A 26,713-nucleotide genomic window follows, 5' to 3' on the forward strand; every position below is an offset into this window, starting at 1 on the left:
GACTGTTAATATTTAAATCACCCATCAACATTTAAATAACAGTCATTTTGCTTGACATTCATTTTGCTTTTCATTCCCTTTATTTCATGATTCTGAGTAACTGTCCCGTCGTCCCGTCGTCCCGTCCCCCCCCCCCCCCCGGGGTCTGGATTTCGATTCCTTCCTGCTATCCATAGGAGGAATGGCAAGGAAGCTACTTCCTGCCATTTTCCAGACAGATTGCTCAGGGCCTTGCCTACCCTCCCTCCTTAATTATTTTGGTACAACGCTAATCCCTTATCTTGTCCTGCTAGATTTATAACTCCCTTTGTCTCGAAGGCAGTCACCTTCTCTTAAACCATTATACAACAACCAAAACCCAGTCACCCCTTAATTGTGTATTTTTCCTTATAATTATTCACAATCTTCCCTTCAAACAACAATTACTGGGTAGCATAAGTCTCCTGTCCCCTTGGACTTTAAAGTTAGTTAGACTGTTCGTCTGTGCTTCTGGTTTGCATGTGTTGATACTTATCTTTCTTCCCAGTTTTTTGTCTTTTTTTCTCTCTCTGCCTCTTCTCCTCCCCTTCTCTCCTCTCGTGGGGTGTCCTTCGGCTCCTCACGTCCATATTCTGGCCCCCTGCTTTAAAAGATACAGGAATGTTGTGCTGCTTTCTATCCAGCTACCATAGAGTGTGGGGAAGAAAGATAAGCATGCACTATAAAATTTAAAAGTGGGCCTTTCATCAGATAACCTGTCAGATTTGAAAACTAATTTTTATGATTCTATTGCTGTATTTTAACCTGCATTTTATTAATGGTTGTCATTTTATTTATGTGTTTTTAAATTTTCATTTGCGTTGTTGTTTGGTTCCCGATGTTATTGTACTTGTGTTCTACATTTGTAAGCCGCCCCAAGTCCCCAAGGGGAGATGGAGGCGGGATATAAGAATAAAATTATTATTATTATTATTAATGACTTATAAGAATGTCAACATATATAAAAATGTAAAATGTGCATAATCTTTTGAATCAGTAGTTCTTCCTGAGGTACATATGACCAGAGTGTTCTGGTGATGTCAGACAGCTCAATTGCCAGATCTATTTAAGAATTATTGTGATCCTATAAGCCAAATATTATCTAAAATTATTCTTTCAGCTACTGAAACTGCACAGCAGCTCAAGAAAACAGCTGGAGTGCCTTTCCATGCCAAAGGAAGAGGGCTGGTAAAAAAAATCGATACAACAAGTAGGATATTTTCTCACCTTGATATTTGAAATTAATGCCTAATTCCATTATTTTTTGTGGTTTTGAAGGAGGAATGGCTCTCTTATTCTCTTTCAGCAAAAACAGGGAGACTTCTGGCAATTTAAAGATTAGAAAATTGGATTTCAAAAAGGCTTTTATGGATTCCAGATCAGATACAGACACTGGGTCTGGGTCGTCCCTACACCTGAGGTTTGTTTACCTGAGGAAGTAGGTTTGAGTCCAAGAAAGCTCATACAAAACCGCAAACTTCAGAAAACCTCTCTTTGTGGATCATTTCTAATGTAATTGACATTGACTGTATTCATTGTATTAGAACAAAATTGAGGTGGAATGGCATCTCTCCTCTTTGTTGTGCAAGTGATAACATAAATAATGTTCTTTACTCTCATACTATCAAAAGCAGTTGCTATTGGAAGGAAACATGGAATGTAAAAGGGATGTTCTTATTTTGCACCATGGAAATATTTATATTTTCTTTTTATAAAAAAAATGAATTAATGCCAGTATTTAACAGTAGCTAGAGGACAATTAATGCGCACATCCTTTTGAAAAGATAGATTTTTGCTAATTAGCTAATACAAAAGTGTTAGAGCAGTGGTTCTCAACCTGGGGTCCCCAGATGTTTTTGGCCTACAACTTCCAGAAATCCCAGTCAGTTTACCAGCTGTTAGGATTCCTGGGAGTTGAAGGCCAAAAACATCTGGGGACCCCAGGTTGAGAACTACTGCATTAGAGAAACAATGTAAATTAGATATTTTTATTTCTTGCACACTTTTATGTGAACTATGTTAATTTGGCTGTTATGTTGTAGTCACAGTCTTGAACATAATGGCTGTGTCTTCTGATTCCCTAGATCAGGCCTGCACAACATGAGGCCCGCAAAGGGGTCCCTGTGGCCCACGGATGGGGCGGGGCTTCATCTTCACTTGTTGGCCCATTTGCTGCCTTTCCTGGTCGGTCAGGCAGAGAAGGAAAAGGGCCTGCAGAAGTTTTTTTTTTTTTAAGATTGGCCCTTTAAAAGGGCCATGTTGTGCAGGCCTGCCCTAGATAAAGGGTATAACAAATTTAACTAAATTTCTGGCTTGAAATGTTTTGGCAATATTTAGTATTTTAATATTCTTTGTCAGAAGTGATATTATAGATTTTCAGTAATACACACTTTCACCATTCATATATATTTAAATTTCCAGCTCCTCTCAAAGGAATACCAAAGCAAGCTCCATTCAGAAATCCTACTGCTCCAAGTGTATTTAGCCCTGCTGGAAATAGAACTCCAATTCCACCCTCAAGAACCCCTCTGCGCAAAGAGAGAGGAGTAAAGGTATATATACTTTTTTTAAAAAAGCATGTTTCACTCTTTCATTTTCACCCATTCACCCAGAAGTGCAGCTACAAGACTGTACACTGTTGAGACATCATAGTTGCATGACACCATCAGTGGTGCAATGAAGAGAGTAAAAAATACCTGTAAATTGCAGCTATACCTGTTCACGGGAATGCTACAGGGTGAATGCTGCTTCATGCATGAAAGTCCAAAGAGATTTTTTAAAAAGTGTAATTGAAACTGTTAAATATCATGGTGAAAGGCACTTCCACACAGGCCCAAAATCCACACCAAAGCGGGTTTGAAAAGCCCATTTTGGCGCGGATTCCCATCCCTACTCACACCAAAACAACCTGGGCTTTCCTGGGGTAGCAGGAGGGTGGCTACATGTCATCTCGATTGCAATCAGGATGGCATGCAGCCATCCTGAAGCTCCCCAATTTTTTCTGTTAAAAGTAAATAAAACTTAACTGGCTGCCATAACATTCCTCATTACACCCTCCTGGCATGAGGAAATGATGCACCAGGAGACCGGGGGGGGGGGGGGGGGGGCGGAGGAGGAAAATCCTTCCTCCTCTCCCCTGTCTCCTGGCATATCATTTCCTCGCACCACGAGGATGTGAGGAGAAATGTTGTGATGGTCAGGTAAGTTTTATTTTCTTTTTTTACAGGGAAAATTGGGGTTGGGGGGGGGGGCTGCCCTCTCGGTCTTTTGGGCTCCAGGAGCCTGAAAAACTAAGATGGCTCAAGAATTGTATGATGTGGTCCCCGGGTCCAGTCTACACAGGGCCCACACCTGGTAAGACCTGGATCTTACCATAAGATCTGGATTTTTCCAGGTTCTTAATTCAGAACAAACCAGGGAAACCAAACGCTGGTTTGTTCCGAATTAATTTGATTTTACCAGTGGCTTCGTTTGGACTCCTTCAGTAAAATCAAGACAGGACCCGGTTTTTGAGCTTGTCTGAATGGGCCTGAAGTCTGAGGCTGCAACAGGCTGGTAGCTGTTATTCTGAGTCTCAGCATGGTTCAGTAAATAACGACATCAACTTGGTGGTGGAAGTGGATCATCTTATAGCTGAGATTGGAGCTGGAATTGAAGCCTTGGTTTAGGTTTTAAGCCAAGTCAGAAAAAAATCTGTTACGTCAGTTAGTTGAAACTTCTTGTTTTTGGTATCCACAAAGAAACAGAATATAGTTTGATACTGGATATATGACTTCAGATTTGATTGTTTTGCTAGCATTCTTACTTTTATAAACGGTCTTCTTCAGTCACTTATCTTCATTATATAGTAATTCATCCCCTTATCTGATTCCCATTATAGCTCTCCCTTTGGTGTAGCAGTTCAAAGCAGAGAATCTCTAGTAGCTAGACAGAGAAATGGAACAATCAGTTTCTTTTCCACTGTCTTCTGCCTACCAGTGGCTACTTCTTATTGTTCTCTCTTGCACTTTTCCATTATATCAAGGGCATTATACTCATTGACATTAGTTACTGGGAGTGTGGGCCAAGACTGGTACTTTTATAGTTTGGTCAGCTGAACATCTTGTTGGCCACAGTGAGAACAAAGTGCTGGAACTAAATAACCCTTTGGAACTAGGCACCAAAATTTAGAAATGAAAAGTTTACCGAAAATCTCAAGTAGTGTGATGGTGATGATGGGATGAATAAGTGTTTTGTGGAAATGAAAATATATACAGTACTTTAAAAACCAAACTCAAGTGTAACATTGCTATCTTAAGATCCAGAAACGTGTCATTTAGTTACTCGTTAGAATAGTGCATTTGGTATATCTATGAAATTTGGAAATACAGATTGTGAAGAAGTGTATAATTATATTTTGTTTATAGATGACATGTTTATTGGATTTTGTTTAAACAGTCAGGTTTGGCTAAAGTTTAAAATGGTGAGTATTTGAATTGATGATGTGTGGGGGAAGGTAGCCATCTTAAGGCAGGTTACCATAGCAACAGGGGCGGAGCCAACCGCCGTTTGGAAAGGAAAAGGGGGAATGTTTTGGAGACCCAGGCAGTCTGTGATTTTCTAGTCACAGTGGAGGATCTGATTCTTGTGAGGAGAATCAGGTTGGCTCAAATAGAAGGATTTGAGTCAGATCTAAATTGGACCAGACTAGGCAAGTTAGGTGACTTGTTTAGGGTCATTTATAGAGCCTGTGGATTAGGGAAAATTAATCCCAGGGGATCCAGGAGGATCAGGGTTTAGTGTAATCCAGAGAAAGAAATATTTTGAAAGTTTGACCACCTCATATCCGTTTGTAACAATTAAACGAAGTGCCTTTAACAAGTTATATGAAACCATCAAGCTCTGTACCTGCAATAAACTTGTTTTGATTTTATTCAAATCAAGCCTCTGTCATACTCTTATATTAAGTTAAGCAACATCAACATCTGAAGTGGAATAAATAGAGAAAGCTTAAAAGAACCAGTGCCATCTGCCTGACGTCTCCTCCATTGGTGGCAGCGAAGAAGATAGTCAAACAAATAATTAATTAACATCATCTCTCATAAAACATCTTTATTAATTGGTGGTATCTGTGTGTGTGTGTAGGATCAGAGGGATTCCATCTCTGTCACACATTCCTGTCAGACACCTCACCTCTGTACATATTGGTGGCAAGCGGAGGGGATCAAAAGGATTCCATTCCCTGCCACATCAGTTCTGTACATATTTGGTGGCAGCGGTGGGATTTAAAAGGGATTCCATTCCCTGTCACCCTCAGTTCTGTACATATTTGGTAGAGCAGCGGCGGGATACGTATAACATCCCTAATTTGGTGCCTGAGATCGCTCATTAAAATTTCTGAGGTAAAAGTTATAAAGAATGGCCACCAGAAAGCAGAAAAGAGGAGCAGGAGAGGTAGAGGTATACCAAGGGGAAGAGAGTTCAGATTCTGAACAACAGACCACCATGTCAGAAGCAATGATGAAATATCAATTAGAGATGAGGAAATTACAACTAGAGGCAGAAGCACAGGAAAAAGAGAGAGAGAGACAGGCACAGATGGAAAAGATGCAAGAGCTTCGAGATAGGGGATGAGGTCCTGTATCTTACACCAACCAAGACCAACAAGCTCCAAGTAGATTGGACTGGACCGTGGAAAGTCATCAAAAGACACAGTGGCGTGAACTATTCTATATATGATGAATGGTCTAATGTAGAAAAGCTGGTGCATGTAAATATGTTAAAGCCATATGTAAATAGATCTGTAAATGTATGTATGATAATTTCGGGGGAGGAAACAGGTACTTTTCCCTTTTGGGAAGGAAATAGGAAAGCCTATAGAAGCAGCGAGCAAGTAAAGGTTGACGAGGGATTGTCCCAGAGTCAACAGAAACAAGTTAGGAAATTATTAAATAAGTATGACCATTTATTTTCTGATCTCCCAGGGAGAGTACAGGGGATTTATCATCAAATCATCACTGGTGATACTCCACCCATAGCTTCTCCTCCATATCGAGTTACAGGCAAAATAACCAAATGCATTGAGAGGGAGGTAAAAGAAATGTTGGACATGGGCATTGTAGTACCATCAAGCAGCCCATGGGCCTCACCAATTGTTTTGGTTCAAAAGCCTGATAACACCATAAGATTCTGTGTGGACTATCGACTTTTAAACAAGGTAACACAATCAGATACCTACCCTATGCCTCGACTAGATGATCTGTTAGAGAGGATGGGGAAGGCCAATTTCATCAGCAGCCTGGATTTGACCAAGGGATTTTGGCAGGTACCTATGGCACCTCAGGACCAGGCAAAGACAGCTTTTAGGACTCATGCGGGATTATATGAGTTCACCGTTTTACCTTTTGGATTAAAAAATAGTCCAGCCACGTTTCAACGTTTAGTGGACAGAATACTTAGTGGTATGGGAAATTTCTGTGTGGCTTACATGGACGACATAGGGATTTTTAGTTCGAATTGGGAAGCTCACTTGAAACACCTCAATCAGGTGTTGAGTCGGTTAAAGGAGGCAGGTCTAACTATCAAGGCTTCCAAGTGCCAGATAGGAAACCGCACAACCAAATATTTAGGTCATAAAGTAGGTTGTGGAAGTATCGGACCGGAGCTAACCAAGGTTGAAGCCATCCACCAATGGCCTATCCCAAAAACCAAAAAGCAAGTAAGATCATTTCTTGGTTTAGCAGGATATTACCGGAAATTTATACCATCATTTAGTACTTTAGCAGCCCCTCTAACTGATCTCACTAGAAAGAACTGCCCCAATCAAGTAATTTGGTCCCCTGAAATCAGAAGTCCATGGAACAATTAAAACAGGCCCTTACATCAAATTCTGTTTTAAAAGCCCCAGATTTTGACGCACCTTTTATTTTGACCTGTGACGCTTCTGATACTGGATTAGGAGCTGTCTTAAGTCAGGTTGACACAGAAGGGGAAAATCGTCCAATTCTCTTTCTGAGTAAAAAATTACTTCCTCGAGAGTGCAGCATGTCAACTATCGAAAAGGAGTGCTTAGCCATAGTTTGGGCTATACAAAAATTAAGACCTTATTTATGGGGGAGGAGGTTTACCCTCCAAACTGATCATGCCCCATTAAAATGGCTAGATAACACCAAGGGAACTAATAACAAGCTTCTCCGATGGAGCCTGTTACTACAGGATTACTCCTTTGAGATAAAACATGTAAAAGGTAAAAACAACATTGTAGCGGATTCACTTTCCAGGATGTATTAGAGGTTGCAACAGTAAAGGTTTGTGTTTATATATGTTGCATGATAATGTGTTGATCTTATATGTTAAGAGTGTGTTAATATGTATTGTATATTTTTAATTACAATCCACATTATTATTTTTGACCATTCTAAGTTATAGAAAAGTCAAAAATAATCTTTATGGGTTGGGAGGTGTGTGAAGAAGTGTATAATTATATTTTGTTTATAGATGACATGTTTATTGGATTTTGTTTAAACAGTCAGGTTTGGCTAAAGTTTAAAATGGTGAGTATTTGAATTGATGATGTGTGGGGGAAGGTAGCCATCTTAAGGCAGGTTACCATAGCAACAGGGGCGGAGCCAACCGCCGTTTGGAAAGGAAAAGGGGGAATGTTTTGGAGACCCAGGCAGTCTGTGATTTTCTAGTCACAGTGGAGGATCTGGTTCTTGTGAGGAGAATCAGGTTGGCTCAAGTAGAAGGATTTGAGTCAGATCTAAGTTGGACCAGACTAGGCAAGTTAGGTGACTTGTTTAGGGTCATTTATAGAGCCTGTGGATTAGGGAAAATTAATCCCAGGGGATCCAGGAGGATCAGGGTTTAGTGTAATCCAGAGAAAGAAATATTTTGAAAGTTTGACCACCTCATATCCGTTTGTAACCATTAAATGAAGTGCCTTTAACAAGTTATATGAAACCATCAAGCTCTGTACCTGCAATAAACTTGTTTTGATTTTATTCAAATCAAGCCTCTGTCATACTCTTATATTAAGTTAAGCAACATCAACATCTGAAGTGGAATAAATAGAGAAAGCTTAAAAGAACCAGTGCCATCTGCCTGACGTCTCCTCCATTGGTGGCAGCGAAGAAGATAGTCAAACAAATAATTAATTAACATCATCTCTCATAAAACATCTTTATTAATTGGTGGTATCTGTGTGTGTGTGTAGGATCAGAGGGATTCCATCTCTGTCACACATTCCTGTCAGACACCTCACCTCTGCACATATTGGTGGCAAGCGGAGGGGATCAAAAGGATTCCATTCCCTGCCACATCAGTTCTGTACACAGATGTATTGCATTTACTCAGATTGTTGGTGTCAACAATAAATAATAAGTTACCATCCTGGTGTTAGATGACAAAAGTTGGGAGGTAGAGAAGAAAGGAACATATGCAAGTGAATCGGTAGGACTTCTTGCTCACACTGCAGCAAACCATATTTTTGTGTTATATCTGAATGTCAGTATGTACATATACAGGCGTACATACAAAACCAGAATAAATATTTGTTTTGTACCTCATTACATTCATTAAGTAAACTTCTATAAAAAGTACAGGGTATTTCAAAATGATGGACCCTGTGCTCTTACATAGACAGCTTGTTTCCTCAAATTGTTGGTGTCAACAATAAATGCTCTTTGACATTGGTGGATCTGTTCCGAAATGCCATTGAAATGCATGCTATGCTTTAAGTCTTGCCTGATGTTGTGGTGTGGCCGTCTTGTGAATGACTGAGGCCAGGGGCTGTTTATCCGCTGGGAGAGGCTTCTAGCAGTAATCATTTGAAACTCTATGCCCCACACTTTCAAGGGAAAGAGTTTCGTTCATGGCCAGTTCGTGGTTGCAGAGATACAGCATTTTCAAATCAGCCCCCCTTTTTTAAAACATCATGCAATTAAGGAACAGCAAAACAGATGGATTGTGGCAATATTGTTCTAGATAGTCCCATCCAGTTAAATTGACTTTAGGGATTTTCCATTCTGTGCATTCAGTTTTGCAGCTAATTTGATATGTAATGATTTTATGCATACGCAGAAGTGTTGAAAACAAATGGTGAAATCTGTGCATCAAACATGGAACTAATATATCCTTTCATAAATATGAAAGTAATAATTCCCTTCATTTATTTGTAGTTGCTAAACATCTCAGACCTGAAGATGGTTGGTGCTGGCTGGGAAGCGAAAAGAAGAAGAAAGACCATAGGTTAGTATACAGCATTAAGAACTTTAAAGATTTTAAAAACTCTAAATTCAGGACAGTAAATAAAGAACAACACTCTGAAAACAGAAATTCCGGGAGGCTAGCTAATACCTCCCAACAAAGGATTCCACCAGGCAGGAATCAGCCAGGCCTTGAAGATGCAAGGCTTTTCAATGCTAATCAAGGTGATTAATTTTCAGTGCTAATCAAGTGGTGGCTTCGGCACTCTTGCTCTTTCATTTGGCTCGAATCTAAAATGGTAGGAGGCATGATCCCCACTATTTCACAGATCCTTGCATGTCTATCCAGCAGTGTCTCCAGTCACGTCTTTCTCCAGTCTCACAAATTCAATAAAAGTATCATGTAACTTTAAAAGTTTTGGATTTTGGATTTCAGAATTCCAGATAAGGAATACTTAACCTGTACATACGCAGAGTACTGTACATCGGTTTCTCAAATGAAAAAAAAAATGCAATTTTCAACTTGTATTTCTTATGTACATGTTTTTGAGTGTCAGCATTACTAAAATGAAATACTTTGTCTATATGAACATCTCAAAAAACAGATCTTAGCTTAGAATCATGACTTATTTGTATATATATATATGTGTGTGTAGAGAGAATATATGTACATATACTGTATGTACGAAGCATTTTTCTGTTGGTGGTAGTAATATTAGTGTGCATCTTATAATTGATGGTGTCTTAGAGTAGGTGAATCATGGTATATTAATGTTAGACTTTATTCTTCATTTTTCATCCTGCTTCATTCTTCTATACTTTTATTTGAATAGATACAGAAGTAGTGGAAAAGCAAACAAAAGAAGAAACTGTTGTAGAAAATGCTACTCCAGACTATGCTGCTGGACTTGTGTCTACACAGGTAAGAGTTAAGAAGCATATTATATGTCCCAAAGTTTTAATGATCTTTTACATTCATGCTGAAGTCAGACATATAAGTAGTAAATAACTACAAATTTGCAAATTTCTCTGTGGTGAAGGAGAAACATTGAAATAGTTAAAGATTTTTTATTGATCTGGATGGGCAGGAACAAACGATTTCAACAGCAACCAATTTCTGTTGACTCATCTTGCCTTCTTGGGATAGCTTAGGCCTGACTTATTCTAGGACCTGTTTATTGGTCTTTTTGCTAAAAAGACCAATAAACTGGTCCTAGAGTAAGTCAGGCCTAAGCTATCCCAAGAAGGCAAGATGAGTCAACAGAAATTGGTTGCTGTTGAAATCGTTTGTTCCTGCCCATCCAGATCAATTTTTGCTTTTTCTGGTAGCAGATGTGGTAAATTATTCTCTGTCGCAACTACTGGAATGCAGGCGCTGATAAAAATGCAGAGTATTTTAGCTTTTGGTGTTTAATTAGAAGTATTGTCCAATTAGTAATAAATTGCTTTCTACTCAAAGCAAATTAGCATCCCCCCCCCCCCGAGAAAGTCCTGTTTCAAACATCTTAAGAAAGCTTAAACAAGATGACTCTTAAATTTTCCACCCCAACTTTGACAGATATAGTAAAAGTAAAGGTTTTCCCCTGACATTAAAGTCTAGTCATGTCTGACTCAGGGGTTGGTGCTCATCTTCGTTTCTAAGCCGAAGAGCACGCGTTGTCTGTAGACACCTCCAAAGTGTGGGCGGCATGACTGCATGGAGTTCCGTTACCTTCCTGCTGGAGTGGTACCTGTTGATCTACTCACATTTAGATGTTTTCGAACTGCTAGGTTGGCAGAAGCTGGGGCTAACAGTGGGAGCTCACCCCGCTCCCCGATGAGAAGTAATAAGGAACTTGCCTTATTTTTGAGAAGGTTCCCAATGAATATTCTTCATTAAAGTTCATTAAGATGCCGATGGAAGGACGTTCTATCTTGGAGTTATTCAGCTATGTAGCTGAGGCAGTGTTTGTTGATGGGCTAAAGACGACAACCACAGCGCTCTGTTTTGTCTGTGTCTGATTCTTCCTTTTCGGGCTTGCAGAGCACTTAAGTCACATTAAGTCTCAGTAATAATATAAGAATAGTAACTTTATTTTTATACCCCACCTCCATTTCCCGAAGGGAATCGGAGCGGCTTACATGGGGCCGGGGCCAGGTGAATACAGACAGTATAAAAAGCACAACAATATAAAAATAAATCAATAAAACCTATTAAAATCACATTTACAGTAAGATATACTTGGATAAAAACCTGAGTAGACTCTTAAAAATGAACTGGGCCAGAGAAAGTGCATATAATGTAGAATGTAAATTGGTGGGAGATAGATACCCGGATTATCCTCTGTTGTCTTTTATACTTAAAATATATTTCTGCTAGTTTTGAAATCCCCAAAACCAGTGTTTTCTCTGATAATTGCTTCTCCCCATAAGAGGTTGTGAGATAGGATTCTCCACTGCAAACCAGCCTCTTAATCAGTATCTCCTTCTTTGAAGGTTTTTAAACAGATCGGATGGCCATCTGTAAGGAATGCTTTGCTTGTGTATTCGTGTATGACGGGGTTGGACAGTGTGGGCCTTGTGGCTTCTTCCAGCTGTGATTGACCACTCCTAATTACTTGCTACATAGCTTATTGAAGAATGTTTGTAAAAATATGTTAATGCAACCTGTGTAAATCCTAGACCTTCACTGTGGCATGTTCATCTATGAATCTTAACATGTACATATGAACAGATAATATTATAATAATAGTGTTTTTTTTCAATTGTAATATGCTATTGATTGTAAGACACACCTTAATTTCAGTACCACCACCACTCACAAAAAGATATTAGATACACCTGTGACTATAAAATGCACCCTATGTTTTGATGTTTACTAACTGGGGTACCTGGCTGTGCCTGGGTTATTAGAAGAAGTCATTTTTTTTATTTTACAAAATACATAAGGTTGTGGGTGTACTACAACTCACATCATGCCAGATTAACCCCCCGAAACACTATCAATACTTAAAGTTTGCTCTAGATGCATCATCAGTAGGGTTTAGTATGCTCTCAGCTACGGGTTTAATTACAACTCCCCATCATGGTGGGTCAGTCCCGTCAAATCCCTCCAGTACGTTCAGTTGATCATAGTTCTGCTCTGTTTGTTTTGCAGATGGAGTTGAAAAGAGTAGGAAAGGGTTAAGGGAGAGCTGGTGGGCGGGATCATGCAAATTCTACACCAATGGAGAGAGTAAGAAACACTGGGATGTTTGCGGTGGAGGAAACACATAAAATCTAGGATTAAATTGTCCCCGAATGAAAGCATTCCTTGGGTGGTAGGCCGTAGTGTTTGGGGAGGACATTGGTAGGGTTTGGGCTACATGTTCATGGCGCTCACTGTAACCTAACATGTCATTGAAGGGAGTGCTTTCGGTAGCTCCTCAGCACTGTGCGTTAAAGCTATGGGGTGGGAGCCTGTCTGTGGACGTGGGCACCCCAGCCACATACACACATACATATATTCACTTTTATTCTGTGTATAGATATGGTGGGGGGAGTGTGTCAAATAATTGAAGAAATGCAGTAATGGGATCATTATGACAGTACTTTTTAATCAACAATATTTTTATAATGGGAGACGATCCTGACGGAGACCAATAAATGGATCAGTTTTAATAAAAATACCTTATTCCTTAATCACCACTTTTGCCTGATACTTAGTCTTGTATGCATCTACCACCAAAACAGATGAACTTGAAAAAGAATGTATCACAACCGATCTTAAAAATTCTGTAATTCAGAATTCTAGTGAGATTTAATTTAAAACTAGGTCATCAGCTGTCCTATATAATTCTAAAAGATGGAGAGAGGAAACCTATGGGCAGACTAATCACAGCCCCTAGTTGTGTGTGGGCCTAACACAATCCTGTGGGTTGGAATAAAAGATTGGCATGCAAAGATTTCCCATGTATTGAAGGAGATGTGGAAAAACACATTTTGCCCTATTTTTCTTGACAATTAGTGGAGGTGAGAAAATCTCAGGTTATTTCATTTCAAACCCTGCAGATACTTGATGTAAAGGCCTGGCTTCTTACCATAATTTCTATTAAGTCAACACTCAGATGGAGTCCCTGGTGGTGCTGCAATGGGTTAAACTCTTGTGCCGGCAGGACTGCTGACCAAAAGGTCAGTGGTTCGATTCCGGGGAGCAGGGTGAGCTCTTGTCTGTCAGCTCCAGCTTTCCATGCGGGGACGTGAGAGAAGTCTCCCACAGGATGGTAAAACATCAAACATCTGGGCGTCCCCTGGGCAACGTCCTTGTAGATGGCCGATTCTCTCACAACAAAAGCGACATGCAGTTTCTCAAATCACTCCTGACAGGAAAAAAACACTTGGATTCTGACATGAAGAACCATGAAGAAGAGATGCTTTGCAAGCCAGGACCATATTAGGTTCTTTTGTAAAATCCTGACAACTAGCATAACAACTCAACCCAGCAATAGGCAGCTTCCCAGTGCCCGAGGGCCCAACCTGTCCTGTACTTCCCTTCTACATACTGACCACATTTTTGTTAAAAATTATTTGTTTATTTATCACAGGAAAAGCCTCTTATACCTTCTAAGGACTCTGTGGAGACAGTTTTGCCTAGTATGCTTTAGGCTCAGAAGAGGACTTTTGCTAAAAGTCACATCTGGTTTTGTAAAGCCACAACACCCACCGAATCATAAATGGTTCTGTAATGTGAAGTGGTTGGTGAAATATTCCTCTAAAGCAGACATCCTCCAACTGTGACCCTCCAGCTGTTTGGGACTCCAACTCCCAGGAGCCCTTGCCAGCTTGTTCAATGGATCAGGAATTCTGAGAGTTGGAGGCCCAAATAGCTGGAGGATGCCTGCTGTAAAGCCTCTGGGGCAGTGGTTCTCAACTGTGGGCCCCCAGGTGTTTTGGCCTACAACTTCCAAAAATCCCATCCAGTTTACCAGCTGTTGGGATTTCTGGGAGTTAAAGGCCAAAACATCTGGGGGCTGGGCTGTGGCGCAGCTGGCTAGTAACCAGCTGCTATAAATCACTACTGACCGAGAGGTCATGAGTTCAAAGCCCGGGTCGGGTTAAGCCTCCGACCATTAATAGCCCCGGCTTGCTGTTGACCTATGCAGCCCCGAAAGACAGTTGCACCTGTCAATTAGGGAAATTTAGGGACGCTTTATGCGGGAGGCTAATTTACAACACCATAAAACTGCCAGCAAAACACGAGGAAAGGAATGCGGAAGTACAGCCACTACTGGACGGTGAAGCAACAGCTCCCCCTGTGGCCAGAATCGTGAAGCTGGAAAAATGTTAAAAATGCCTCTGAGTCTGTCTAATGTATGTTGTTGTCTGTTGGCATTGAATGTTTGCCATATATGTGTTCATTGTAATCCGCCCTGAGTCCCCTTCGGGGTGAGAAGGGCGGAATATAAATACTGTAAATAAATAAGTAGACCACTGCTCTGGAGGATATGGGGAGATGGGGTGTCTTAATATGGTAAGTTGTGGTGGTAGGATGCACTTGCCCACCTGCTTGAAATCCTGCTTGAAATGATTTTGACTTTGTGTGTATTGTCATACAGAAACTTGCCTCCTTGAATAATGATCCTGCCCTGGCTTCTACAAGCTATCTCCCTGCAGCACCCAGCGTTGTACCATCCTCTTCCTATGTTCCCAGCTCTGACACACAACCCAGTAAGTGATGTGCTTTTCTTCTTTGATACAGCTTTGCACTAGTTCTTCACATAATATGTCCAGTGTTTCAAAAATAAAATGAAATAGAGTGTTGCTGTTAATCTGCATTAAACTGAAGTTCTTTTTTTGTAAACAACCATGAAGATGAACAAATCTGGCTACCAGTATTAAAATACTCTAAAATCAGGACAGTAAATAAAGAACAACACTCAGAAATAGATAATCCCAGACAGGATACCATCAGGGCCAGCTAACACCTCCCAACAAAGGATTTCTCCAGGCAGGAAGCATCCAGGCTATGAAGCTGCAAGGCCATTCAATGTTAATCAAAGTGGCCAATTGCGACGTTCACACTTGCCTCAAACAGACAAGAGTTCTTTCTCCCACCAGTTATATAAACCCCACTTGCCTAGTTTCCAACAGATTTCACTACCTTTGAGAATGCCTGGCATAGATGTGGGCAAAACGTCGGGACAGAATGCTTCCGGAACATGACCATACAGTCCAGAAAACTCACAGCAACCCAACCAAAGTTCATCCATCAGGCAGATTTTTGAACTTCTTGCCTGTTCAGGACATCCCCATTCCCTATCTCTGTATTTGATGGGAGCACTTGAAATCTTACGCTTCCTTTGTGGCATTTTTGTAATGTTTTATTGGCTTCGGTAAAAAAAGATAAAGTACTCTGCCTTTTGTATAGAATCTTGGCTTTTGTTTTACACCCCCTCCCTGCAACACAAATATTATCAGAATATTCCCTCCAATATGTTGGAGTTATAGCATGGCTTTAAAAGAGAGTATATTTTTAGATTTACTTCAACTGGCTAGCTGACTGAGTCCATTTGTCTATCTGTGTCTTTGCCACTGTGATTTTGTCTGTGTCTCTGAGCAAACACTCATTTCCATTTATGACCTGTATTCATTTACATTATTTTACTCCAAATAGCTGGACCTGTTCAGGAGCCCTTGCAAGCTAAAGAGGAGCCTGCTACACCTCCCACCACTGCAGTGACAACTCAATTTAAGCAAAGGACACCCATGTACAACAGTAATACGAATGTAGCTACAGTCACACCTACCTCTCCTGTGACCCCACCGGCGGCCCCTCCAGCAGCGCCGGCACCACAGGGCACCCCCGCCCCTCAGCAGGCGCCGCCCAAGAAAAGCCTTTCCTTAACAGTAAGGACAATTTTATCACTGTTGTGTTGGGAACTTATTCGAATCTTAAGAAGATCTTATTATTTTAGAAATGACCAGGCATTTCTTACCATGTTTTTTAAATGCAGGAACTGGGGAATATTAAATATTCCTCCATAGTTCATAACACTATGTAACACAATTTTGTTCCTGGGTTATAAATGTCATTTCCTAATTGGTTCTATCATAAAAACATGGAAAAAGTTTATTCAATTGGAAAAAAAGTTTGTTTTGCGGGACATCCTGCTATAGCACATTTTGCTATAGTTTTTCAGTGAATATCACATAGAGTCTCAACAAATTCAACATAGTTTGTGGCAGCCACAAAAAGTGATGTTTTTGGAATATAACTACTTTCAAAGTACGGTATATACTCCTGAATATAAGCCTCAGCACCTAATTTTACCACAAAAAAACTGTGAAAACATTGACTCCAATATAAGCCGAGGGTGGTAAATTTCAGAAATAAAAATAGATACAAATAAAATTACATTAATTGAGGCATCGGTAGGTTAAATGTTTTTGAATATAAAGCTCAAATTTAAGATAAGACTGTCCAACTCTGATCAAATCATTATCCTCATCTTCTTCAATGTAAATGTGCTTATGTATCCTTTTAATAATAGTAGAGTATCACATTTTATTGATTAGCCCATCGGCCGTATCAAAACATTTAGCACATAGACATACATACAACATATAACCCGCGGTACAAAAGAAGTTAAAATAAACAAGCTGTTAATAAGATCCCGTTCAGGATTCTGGGGCATAAAGATATAATGAAGTTTATTTGGCAAAAAACAAACAAACCCAGAATTAAAGTAAAATACATGATTGATGAAATAATAGAGTAAAATAATACATGTAATAATAATAGAGTAAAATAATAAATGCAATAATAATAATATCAGAGTGAAATAATAAATGTATTAATAATATCAATAATAATAGTAGAGTAAAATAAATGTAATAGTAACAATAATAGAGAAAAATAATAAATGTAATAATACCAATAATAATAGTGAAAAATAATAAATGTACCATATATTCTCGAGTATAAGCTGACCCAAATATAAGCCAACCAGGACCCTCACCCCGAGTATAAGCCAAGGGGGGCTTATCAAGAACAGATTTTTTTTTTTCAAATTTTGATACATAGTGTAATCCTGTAACTCACCAACGTTGTTTTCGTGTTTAGATATATTACAAACAATGCTACTCCTATTAAATTCAGGTTTTTGTGAATCAGACACTAACGTGTCCCGTTTTATACTTTTTAAAAACATTAAAGTAACACAGGAGTCCAAAACCGAGGCTCATAATAACTTTCTAAAAATGTATGCTGGTTTTATAGGAATTTTGTCTTCTAAAATTAGGAATTTTTGTCTTGACCTCTTATTTGCTTTGTCACGTACATTTTTTTTCACAACTTAAAGTGACATTTCCAAAATTAGCAAAATTAGCACTGAAATCAGTGATGAAAATTGTGAAAGAACTGTGTGTGATCTTATATTTTATTGTGGGTGTTAAGTTCAGCACCCTAAAATACATAGAAATACATAGAAAACTGCAAAAAAAAATTTTTAAAGAATTTTTATTGACAAAAACTACAAGGGTGTTGTTGCTGTGTGTGTATAAATTTCAGCTACAAACTAGTGCAATAAAGAAACAACTGTACACAGATTATTCTTCATTTCATAAACATTGTTAGAATTAAATTTTTGAAGGCCTTGTGAAGGCCTTGTTAAGGTGTGTAAGGCTGCTGCTGTTTTTCTGTTTTGGAGCTAGAAAAATTGTATTTGTGAATGTAGAAAAGATAGGAATGACAGAGTTATTGTATCAAGTTAATATTTATCTTGAAATATAATATTCTGGATTTTTTCTTGCAGAGGGAACAAATGTATGCAGCCCAAGAAATGTTTAAGACAGCAAACAAAGTAACAAGACCAGAGAAGGCTCTTATTCTTGGATTCATGGCAGGATCCAGAGGCATGTATTCAGTTAATCCATACAGTAATAATGTGCTTAGAAAATGGCTGGCTTGGCTGTCAGGAGGAAGAACATTGATAAAGCATACAAAAGCCAGACTAGCTTAATTCTTTTAGAGGCACCCCGATAGCCTTCATTGGAGATGCTGGTGAGATCCACTGGCTGCCAGTTTGTTTCCAGGCACAATTCAAAGTTCTGGTTATGACCTTTAAAGCCCTAGATGGTTCCGGTCCAGGCTATTTGGCTAACCGTATTTCCTTGTATGAACCTGCCCAGGCCTTGGGATCTTCAGGAGAGGCCCTTTGCTCCATCCCACCTCCATCTCAAGCTTGGTTGATGGGAACGAGAGAGGGAGCCTTATTTCTTGGTGGCTTTTTATTCAGACATGCTTTTAAAGATGAAGGTTTTTAAGATCAATTCAGGGTGTGCTGTGGTTTTTAACTTTGAATTTGTTTAATAATTTTCAACTAGGGATTTTCTAATACTGTTTACATTTAATCCTGTTTTAATGTTCGCATAGTTGTATATTTTAAATTGTTATGCTGATGCTTTTATGTCAAGGGAGATAAAGCAGGGTATAAATAAATATAATAATCATCATCATCCATGTATTGGGAAAACTAGGTGTCCCTAGACATTTTCAGTACTTCCTTTTTAAGGAACTTCTTGCAAAGATTTTTTTTTCTTTTTGCTATCTGGGGGCCCTTCCACCCAGCCCTATATCTCAGAATATCAAGGCAGAAAATCCCACATTTCCTGCTTTGAACTGGGATATATGGCAATGTGGACTCAGATAACCTAATTCAAAGCAGATATTTGGGATTTTCTGCCTTGATATTCTGGGATATAGGGCTGCATGGAAGGCCCTGAGGGGTCAAGATTAGATCTAATGTGCTTACGCTGTAGAAAGCTAGCTTTTCATTTGAATGTTATGGGAAGCCTTTTGATTTTAAGGAGCCCTGGTGGCGAAGTGCATTAAAGCACTGAGCTGGAGACCAAAAGGTCCCAGGTTCAAATCCTGGGAGCGGCGTGAGCGGCCGCTGTTAGCTCCAGCTTCTGCCAACCTAGCAGTTCAAAAACATGCAAATGTGAGTAGATCAATAGGTACTGCTCCGGCGGGAAGGTAAGGGCGCTCCATGCAGTCATGCCGGCCACATGACCTTGGAGGTGTCTATGGACAATGCCGGCTCTTCGGCTTAGAAATGGAGATGAGCACCAACCCCCAGAGTCGGTCACGACTGGACTTAACGTCACGGGAAACCTTTACCTTTACCTTTGATTTTAAGAGCAATTAAGCTAAGTATAGAAGATACTTCCTCCTTGGAAGCTGGGAAGCCAAATGCTGGGATTGAATCTCCTGAGCAGAGTGTTGCACCGGATCAGGGCTTCTTAAACTTTTTCCATTCGCGATCTGATTTGTCTAAGAAGTGTATACACAACTCCAGATACATAAAATACATATGCAAGAAAAGGGGAAATTTTCAAAACTCCCAAAATGGGAAGGAAAGGAGAGACCCCACAGATTCCCAAGATGAGAAGGGAAGGAAAGACCCCCAGACTCCCAAGATGGGAAGGAAAGGCAAGACCAACACACTCACAAGACAAGAAGAGAAGGAGAGACTCACAAGACTCTCATAAGATGGGAGGGAAATTCCAGATACTCTCACAGGTGGGAGGGGTGCTTTCTCCCTCTTCCAGGGAGGAACCCCTGGCCCAGAAGAGGATGCCTCTTCTGTCAGGTGTTCAACTCAAGCATGAAATTCCCAGTTGAATGGCAGAAGGGACTCTTTGCTCCTGTTAGGGAGCCAAACAATGTCCAGTGAAGTGGTCTCCTCGGGAACAAAAGCAACACTCAGACACAATGTTGTTCGTTCCAATTGGAAGGCTTTTCTTTCTAAAGTTGCAAAAATAGTACAAACACTTAACAGTATTAACATTATGTACAAACCCTCTTTCTTTCCTATCTTCATTCTACAACCTTCAACCCTCATCAAACTAAAATGTCATTACTTTTTTTTTTCGTGTCAGGAGCAACCGGAGTTGCTTCTGGAGTGAGAGAATTGGCCGTCTGCAAGGACGTTGCCCAGGGGACGCCTGGATGTTTTGATGTTTTACCATCCTTGTGGGAGGCTTCTCTCATGTCCCCGCATGGAGCTGGAGCTGATAGAGGGAGCTCATCCACGCTCTCCCCAGGTGGGATTTGAACCTGGCAGCCTTCAGGTCAGCAACCCAACCTTCAAGTCACAAGGCTTTTATCCCCTAGGCCACCGGAGGCATTACTACAAGCTATATACTATAATCTCAGCACTAGCCACCACACTCCAATTACAATGACACCTGTCGTTAAGCCTGGGACACTGATCCTGTATCATTTAAAGAAATGCTTACAAATCCTGACATCTTCCCTTTCTTCTCCCTCGCCTCCTTTCTGTTGTCCCCGTTCCGTCAAAAATTTGTCCCGATTCTCAACATAGAGCTACAGTGACCCTGCTTGGGTTTGCGACCCACACTTTTAAGAAGCTTGGGGCTAGATCAAGATTCAGCAGTGTTTGTCTCCGCTGGCACAGAACAGAACCAGAGCTAAAAATAAGCAGGTTTCCTCTTTTCTCTCTTTTGCTCTTTCTCTGCATTTAGTCAACTTTAGGGGAAGAAACATCATTCTTTGTGTTGTCAAAGGCTAGGCAGTGTTCAGAGTGGGAGAAAGAACTCTTGTCTGCCTGAGGCATGTGTGAACGTCGCAATTGGCCAGCTTGATTAGCATTGAATTCCAGACAAGGAACAATCAGGGCCAGTTAACACCTCCCAACAAACGGTTCCCCCAGGTAGGAAGCAGCCAGGCTTTGAAACTGCAAGGCTTCCTCTTCTTCCTCATTCACTCAAGTCGATTCCGACTCTTTGTGACCTCATGGACCAGTCCACGCCAGAGTTCCCTGTCAGCCGTCACCGCCCCCAGCTTCTTCAAGGTCAAGCCAGTCACTTCAAGGATACCATCCATCCATCTTGCCCTTGGTCAGCCTCTCTTCCTTTTTCCTTCCATTTTCCCCAGCATCATGATCTTTTCCAAGCTGCAAGGTTATTCAATGCTAATCAAACTGGCCAGTTGCAACATTCATACTTGCCTCCAACAGACAAAGTTCTTTCTCCCACTCTGAAGCTTCCACAGATATATAAAACCCACTTGCATAGTTTTCCAACAGACCTCACAACCTCTGAGGATGCCTGCTATAGATCGTCAGGAGAGAATGCTTCTGGGACATGGCCACACAGCCTGGAAAACCCACAGCAACCCAACATCATTCTTGTACTGACCTGATCACTTCCAGGGGACTTTTGAAACTAGGCCAACTGTAGTTCATAATGCTGATGACTGTAGGTTGTTTATTTTAGGAATAAAATGGTCAACAGAGCCCACTCCACCAGTTCTGATTTCATTGGATGGAAAAATGTCATAATGGAACACCAGTAGCTTAGCTTCTTTCTCTTGGTTTGTTGAATTGTTCTGACTCTTAAATGTATGCCTTTTGCCTCCACAGAAAATCCATGTCAAGAGCAGGGAGACATAATCCAGATCAAACTGAGTGAGCACACAGAAGTGCTGCCAAAGGCAGATGGAACAGGAAGCACCACCATGCTAGTGGACACCGTCTTTGAAATGAACTATGCTACTGGCCAGTGGACCAGACTAAAGAAATACAAACCAGTAACAAATGTTTCTTAAACAGTTCAGACCCCCCAGAATTGTAGACCAAATGGACCATAGGATAAGCCAGCTTGTATGTCATGTGTGGACTAGGCTGAAAAACATTCCTGCGCAGGCCTGGTTGTAATCGCCCAGTATCCTGGCTGTGGTTGACTGAAGAAGGAGGAGAGAACAAAACAGGAATGCTTTTATTTTTTATTAAAAGTTTGGGGAAATATATAATGATTCATAAGGGTTGAGAGATTAAAACTGAAACACTTCTGCTTTTGGGAGAAAAGAGGTTCTGTTCTGTTTTCTCAAGGGAGCATACTGTGCAAGAAACCTTCCAGAAGAACACATTTTACAGCAGTGGTGACTGGTTGATTTTATTTTAGATTTTTGTGAACATTCGGCCCCACTTTACTTGCAGTGCCTCTTTCCCTTCTGTAGCAGACTGTTAATGCTTTGTCATGTGGAGTTGCTCATGGTTTTTCCACCTGTTGGGAAAGCATGCAGAATATTCCTAGATTTGCATACATTAAGTGCTTAAGGGTGCATTTTGTAAAATGGCTTGGAAAATTGGCATTCTTCACCCCTGGTGGAAGCCCATTGCAGAACCCTAGTTTTCACCCCATAACAGTTCTGCATTTGTCATTTAATGGCTTACAGTTTAACCTCTTTAAATAAATGAATCAATGAAATCAAGCCCTGACATCCAAAGGTTAAACTTTCAACTTAGATGGCATTGAAGATTTTGTCACTTCTCTTTAAATAGATCAGTCCCAAGTTCTTTAAAGGTGCTACCTCAAGGTCACACAACTAGTTACTAGACATTGATGGCAATGGACCTATGCTTCTGTGTCTTTAGCTATCATAACACGACATTTTATTTCACTGTCATCCCTGTCTCTATGTTGGAATGTGTTTAGGACAGTCACGTAATAAATTGTTTCACCCCTAGGGCCTATTTAGTCACCACTACTGGAAAATGATTCTGTGGGAAGGATGTTGCACACACACCCAAAAAATACATTTCAGAATGTTTTCAGTACAGCCATTCACAGGACCTGTCATCCTTGGGATGCAAAATATTATGACCAAGAGTATATTATATAGCCTTATCTGTTGCTTCCTGAGACTGAAGAGACCTGCTAGGAACAGCTCTGTTGCAGCCGAAGAAGCTTCTTGGGAGGAGTGCTCTGTTTGCTGCCCTCCAGGAAATGTCCATCACAATGAGTTACTACTTCCCATTTGAGAACTGAAGACTTCATGTACCAGAACAAATGAAGGAAACAATTACACTTCCTAATGCTATTCTTGTTAATTACATTCATAATTTTAGTTGATATTGAAGAGGAACATCCTTGTAGCAGTGTGGGATACGAGGAGGCCTTTGTGCTGACCTAGACTTAAAATGGCGGTAAAGAAAAGACTTTAGCAAAAACTCTTAGCCAAGGTATGCTGAGGCACTAGATCACTTTAAATTTATTTAGCACATTTGAGTTTCTGGGCTAAATGTAATTTTAGTCCCAACTAGAATGGGACTGAAATTAATGGGATTGGTTCATCACTGCTTACACAGATCCAGTTGATTTTAGTGGATGACCTCTATTTGTGGATAAAATTTACATTTTGGCCTTTTCAAACTTCCTCGTCTGAGAAAAATTTAACTTAAGACAGCTTGAAGACAGTGTGTCAACCATACATTTTGCTTCAGATACAGGATCACTTTAAAAGGCAGTGCTTTCTATGTATTTATCACTGGAAGTTGTGCACAGGAAAATTAGGTCTGCACTAGTTTTCTAGCATCCCAATTTGCCTATGGTCGCAAGCTCAAATTTTTACTTTACGTGATTGCTACCATGGGATTTGATTGTTTAAAATGAGTAGAATTTATTTTAGTTATGCTTAGCCATGGTTTTGTCCATTTCTGCCCCATAGAATATCAAACTTGATGACAGTTCTTCAGCTAGACCTTTTGATTAAAACATTAATGGACAAGTTAGTGTTCCTTAGAATGACTGTAACGATTACAGTGGTCTAAACAAGTTGATCAGATTTTTTCATGTCACTATCTTTTAATATGGAAAGTAGCAAAGAGTCCCAGAAGAAGGAGAAAAGTATCTTTTTATGCTTGTGTAAAAGTGTATCTTTAGACTTGGCGTAACAGCAAAGCACATATTAGGTTTGGCATGATGAAATGCTTATGATATATGCAGAAGCTGAGCAGCGTTGGACATCTTGACTTCTTGGAAGCTGGAAATGGAAACATTTGATAGGTCTCAGATTAAGGTAGTGCTATCCCTTTCTGTAAATAGAAAACCTCCATCTCTGGTAATCCTTTGAGACACATGGGCTGTAAAATGCATTTTGTATTAGGAAGAGAGCCAAGTAAAACAATTCTATATTTTGGAAATGATGGGTGTGTGTGTCCTGAAAACTTGTTTTTTATATATTGTTTCCACTTCCTAGTCCTCCAGGTGTTTTGGGCTTCAGCTCCCACAGTTACTAGCAGCTGCTAAACTGGCAGGGATTTATGGGAGTTGAAATCCAAAACACCCAGAGGACCAAAAGTTGAGAACCACTGCTTTAAGAAGTAGAAAAACAAATTTTCCTGAAGGAGGATACAAACCAAAGGGTATAATTTCAGACATGAGAGCTCTGCTCTTCTGACCAGGCAACTGTATAGATATGAGGTCCACAAAAAAATTGGAAGTATTTTAAATATTATATTTCTCTGTACAAAGAGATTACCACAATCTTTTAAAGTCCTAAATCCCCTGGGAAAGGCCAGATGAAAATGTCAGTAATCAATTAATCTCTTTTGAAGGTAGAAAGTTGGAAATTCTAATTCCAGATACCAACCATTGATATCCACTCATTCAATAACAGTCACCTAACTTTCTCAGCGAGATCTTGGCAGTGGTGTCCGAAATGCCCTTTGTCATCTTACGGTGTCTCCCAATGAATCATGAAGTGACACTTGCCAAACTTCTTGAACGTACTTTGACATCGCCATGTGGATTTTGTTTTCCTCCTCCTTTGATGGAGGAAAAGAAAAACCCCATAACAAATGTTTTAAGCCAGAGCCTTCTAGGAATCTTGGAACTTTTTTTAAAAAAGCAATGCTGTTTTGTAAAATGTTGCATATATAGTATAGCAAACCATATGTTTTCTATCTGTTATGTTTTTGTATAAATGTAAATTCAAAGCCTCATGTCCTTGAGTAAATATTTTCAACATAGCACAATATAATAAAACATTTTTCTAAAGAAATTTTTCCTTCTTCCCATAGCTTTATCATTAACTGCAGTAACTCTTTTAACATTTCATTAGTTTACATAAGTGATCAAGTAAGACTCAAGCTGTTTAGGGCATGCTTATTGTAGTTTTGAGAGGTAAGCAAGGCATGAACTATTGCAGACAGATCCACTTTCCTAGGTGCTCATCACAAAAAAAGCTGTTTACCCAGAATTTTTTTTTGCCACCATTGCTTCTGTACAATGTCATCCAGCAGAGCTGTCTAAAGTAGGCAGGGGCCTTTTATGCTTGCCTGACAAGAGCGGATACATGGGAGATGAGAGCCATCACATGTGTAATAGACAAGTTGGAAAATGTTCTGAGCATGACCTAAATGGTCAAAGGCCTAGAAACCATGGTGTCTTAAGAATTCATTGTTTAGCCTGGAGAAGTGACAGTTAAAAGATGTCATGATAGCAATGGATTTGTACTGCAGTTGTACTTAAACATCAGGAAGGATAACATCATGATGATGGTAAGAGCTGTTCAGCGGTGGAATACTAATACCACTATCTATTTTTTGGAAAAATTCTGGTGTGGCTGGTGGCCTCCAGGCATTCCTGAATGAAAGGGCAGAGCTCCCTAACACCTTTGCCTCAGTTTCCCCCAAAAGGTAAACATTTGATTGGGATAATGGCATAGATGACGCAGTAGGGGAAATGCAACACAAAATATGTAACAAGGCAGTACAGAGATATTTGGTTAGTTTAAATAAAATTTTCAGGGCCAGATTACATCCAAAGAATGTTTTGTTTTCGTGTTGTAACTGCATGCTTCTTGCAGTTTCTCGAGTCTCTCCTGACACGAAAAAACCTTGTATGCTGCTTCTTGTGGGCTGTAATCCTGAGTAAGTTACATTTGAGAGGTGAGTAAGAGAGCTGGATAAGTTTAAGTTTGGGAGGTGACACAATAGCTAATCTAGATAACTATCTAAAGGGATGACAAATGGAGGAGCAAGCTTCTTTTTTGTTGCTCGTGATTCAAGGGCTCATCTACACTGCAGTTTTACAAAGTCCTCAGCATTCTCTGCCATTGAGAACTAGTGTGTCACCAAACTACAAATATCAGCAGGATTCCACAGCATTGAACAATGGCACTAGAATTGGTGTCAAACTGCATTAATTCTACAGTGTAGATGCAACCTGGAACAGAAACCAATGCATTCAAATTACAAGATATTCTGCATAAATATGAGAAATAACTGTTCAACAGTGGAATAGACTGTGAACTCTACTTCTTTGAAGGTCTTTAAAACAGAGGTTGGACTTTTCATGAGTGCTGTATTCCTGTGTAACAAGAGTAGTGCTGGATGGATTCTGTAGTCTCTTTCAACTTGTACATTTTATTAATAACCCTGAGAGGAACTCTTTCTGAGATGGTATTTCCTTATCCATCATAGGAGAGCACTACTGACCCGCAAGTGACACATCTGATATACTGACAAATTGTGGCACATAAATGAAAAAGGTTTATGTGTGTGGGGTGCAGGTGGAAAAGACATTTTCTTTGGTGTATTGTATTTTCTCTAAAAACACGTACATAAATCTCTCAAGACAGCAATTACTGGAAAAACGTGTAATAGAAGAAATCCAACAATCGTAACAGACGCAATAGGCTGATTTTTTTCTCTATCACCTTGATATCACAGACAACTTGGGGC

The 26,713-nt window shown here is 39.9% G+C and overlaps 1 protein-coding gene across 1 annotated transcript in view; it reads left to right on the forward strand.

Annotated features, from left to right (window-relative positions):
• The window catches only part of nelfa (negative elongation factor complex member A), a 40,757-nt gene extending 15,728 nt beyond the window's left edge, over nucleotides 1-25,029 (forward strand). The window contains exons 4-11 of the mRNA XM_062975979.1: nucleotides 1,139-1,228; nucleotides 2,440-2,570; nucleotides 9,177-9,246; nucleotides 10,037-10,125; nucleotides 14,777-14,888; nucleotides 15,835-16,067; nucleotides 17,975-18,074; nucleotides 21,608-25,029. Of these exons, the coding sequence (XP_062832049.1) occupies nucleotides 1,139-1,228; nucleotides 2,440-2,570; nucleotides 9,177-9,246; nucleotides 10,037-10,125; nucleotides 14,777-14,888; nucleotides 15,835-16,067; nucleotides 17,975-18,074; nucleotides 21,608-21,792 (1,010 nt within the window). The 3' untranslated portion in view covers nucleotides 21,793-25,029. The remainder of the gene's footprint in view (nucleotides 1-1,138; nucleotides 1,229-2,439; nucleotides 2,571-9,176; nucleotides 9,247-10,036; nucleotides 10,126-14,776; nucleotides 14,889-15,834; nucleotides 16,068-17,974; nucleotides 18,075-21,607) is intronic.
• The last annotated feature ends 1,684 nt before the right edge of the window (nucleotides 25,030-26,713 follow it).

Source organism: Anolis carolinensis, chromosome 3 (genome assembly GCF_035594765.1).
Source record: "Anolis carolinensis isolate JA03-04 chromosome 3, rAnoCar3.1.pri, whole genome shotgun sequence".
In the NCBI taxonomy this organism is placed as follows: domain Eukaryota; kingdom Metazoa; phylum Chordata; class Lepidosauria; order Squamata; family Dactyloidae; genus Anolis; species Anolis carolinensis.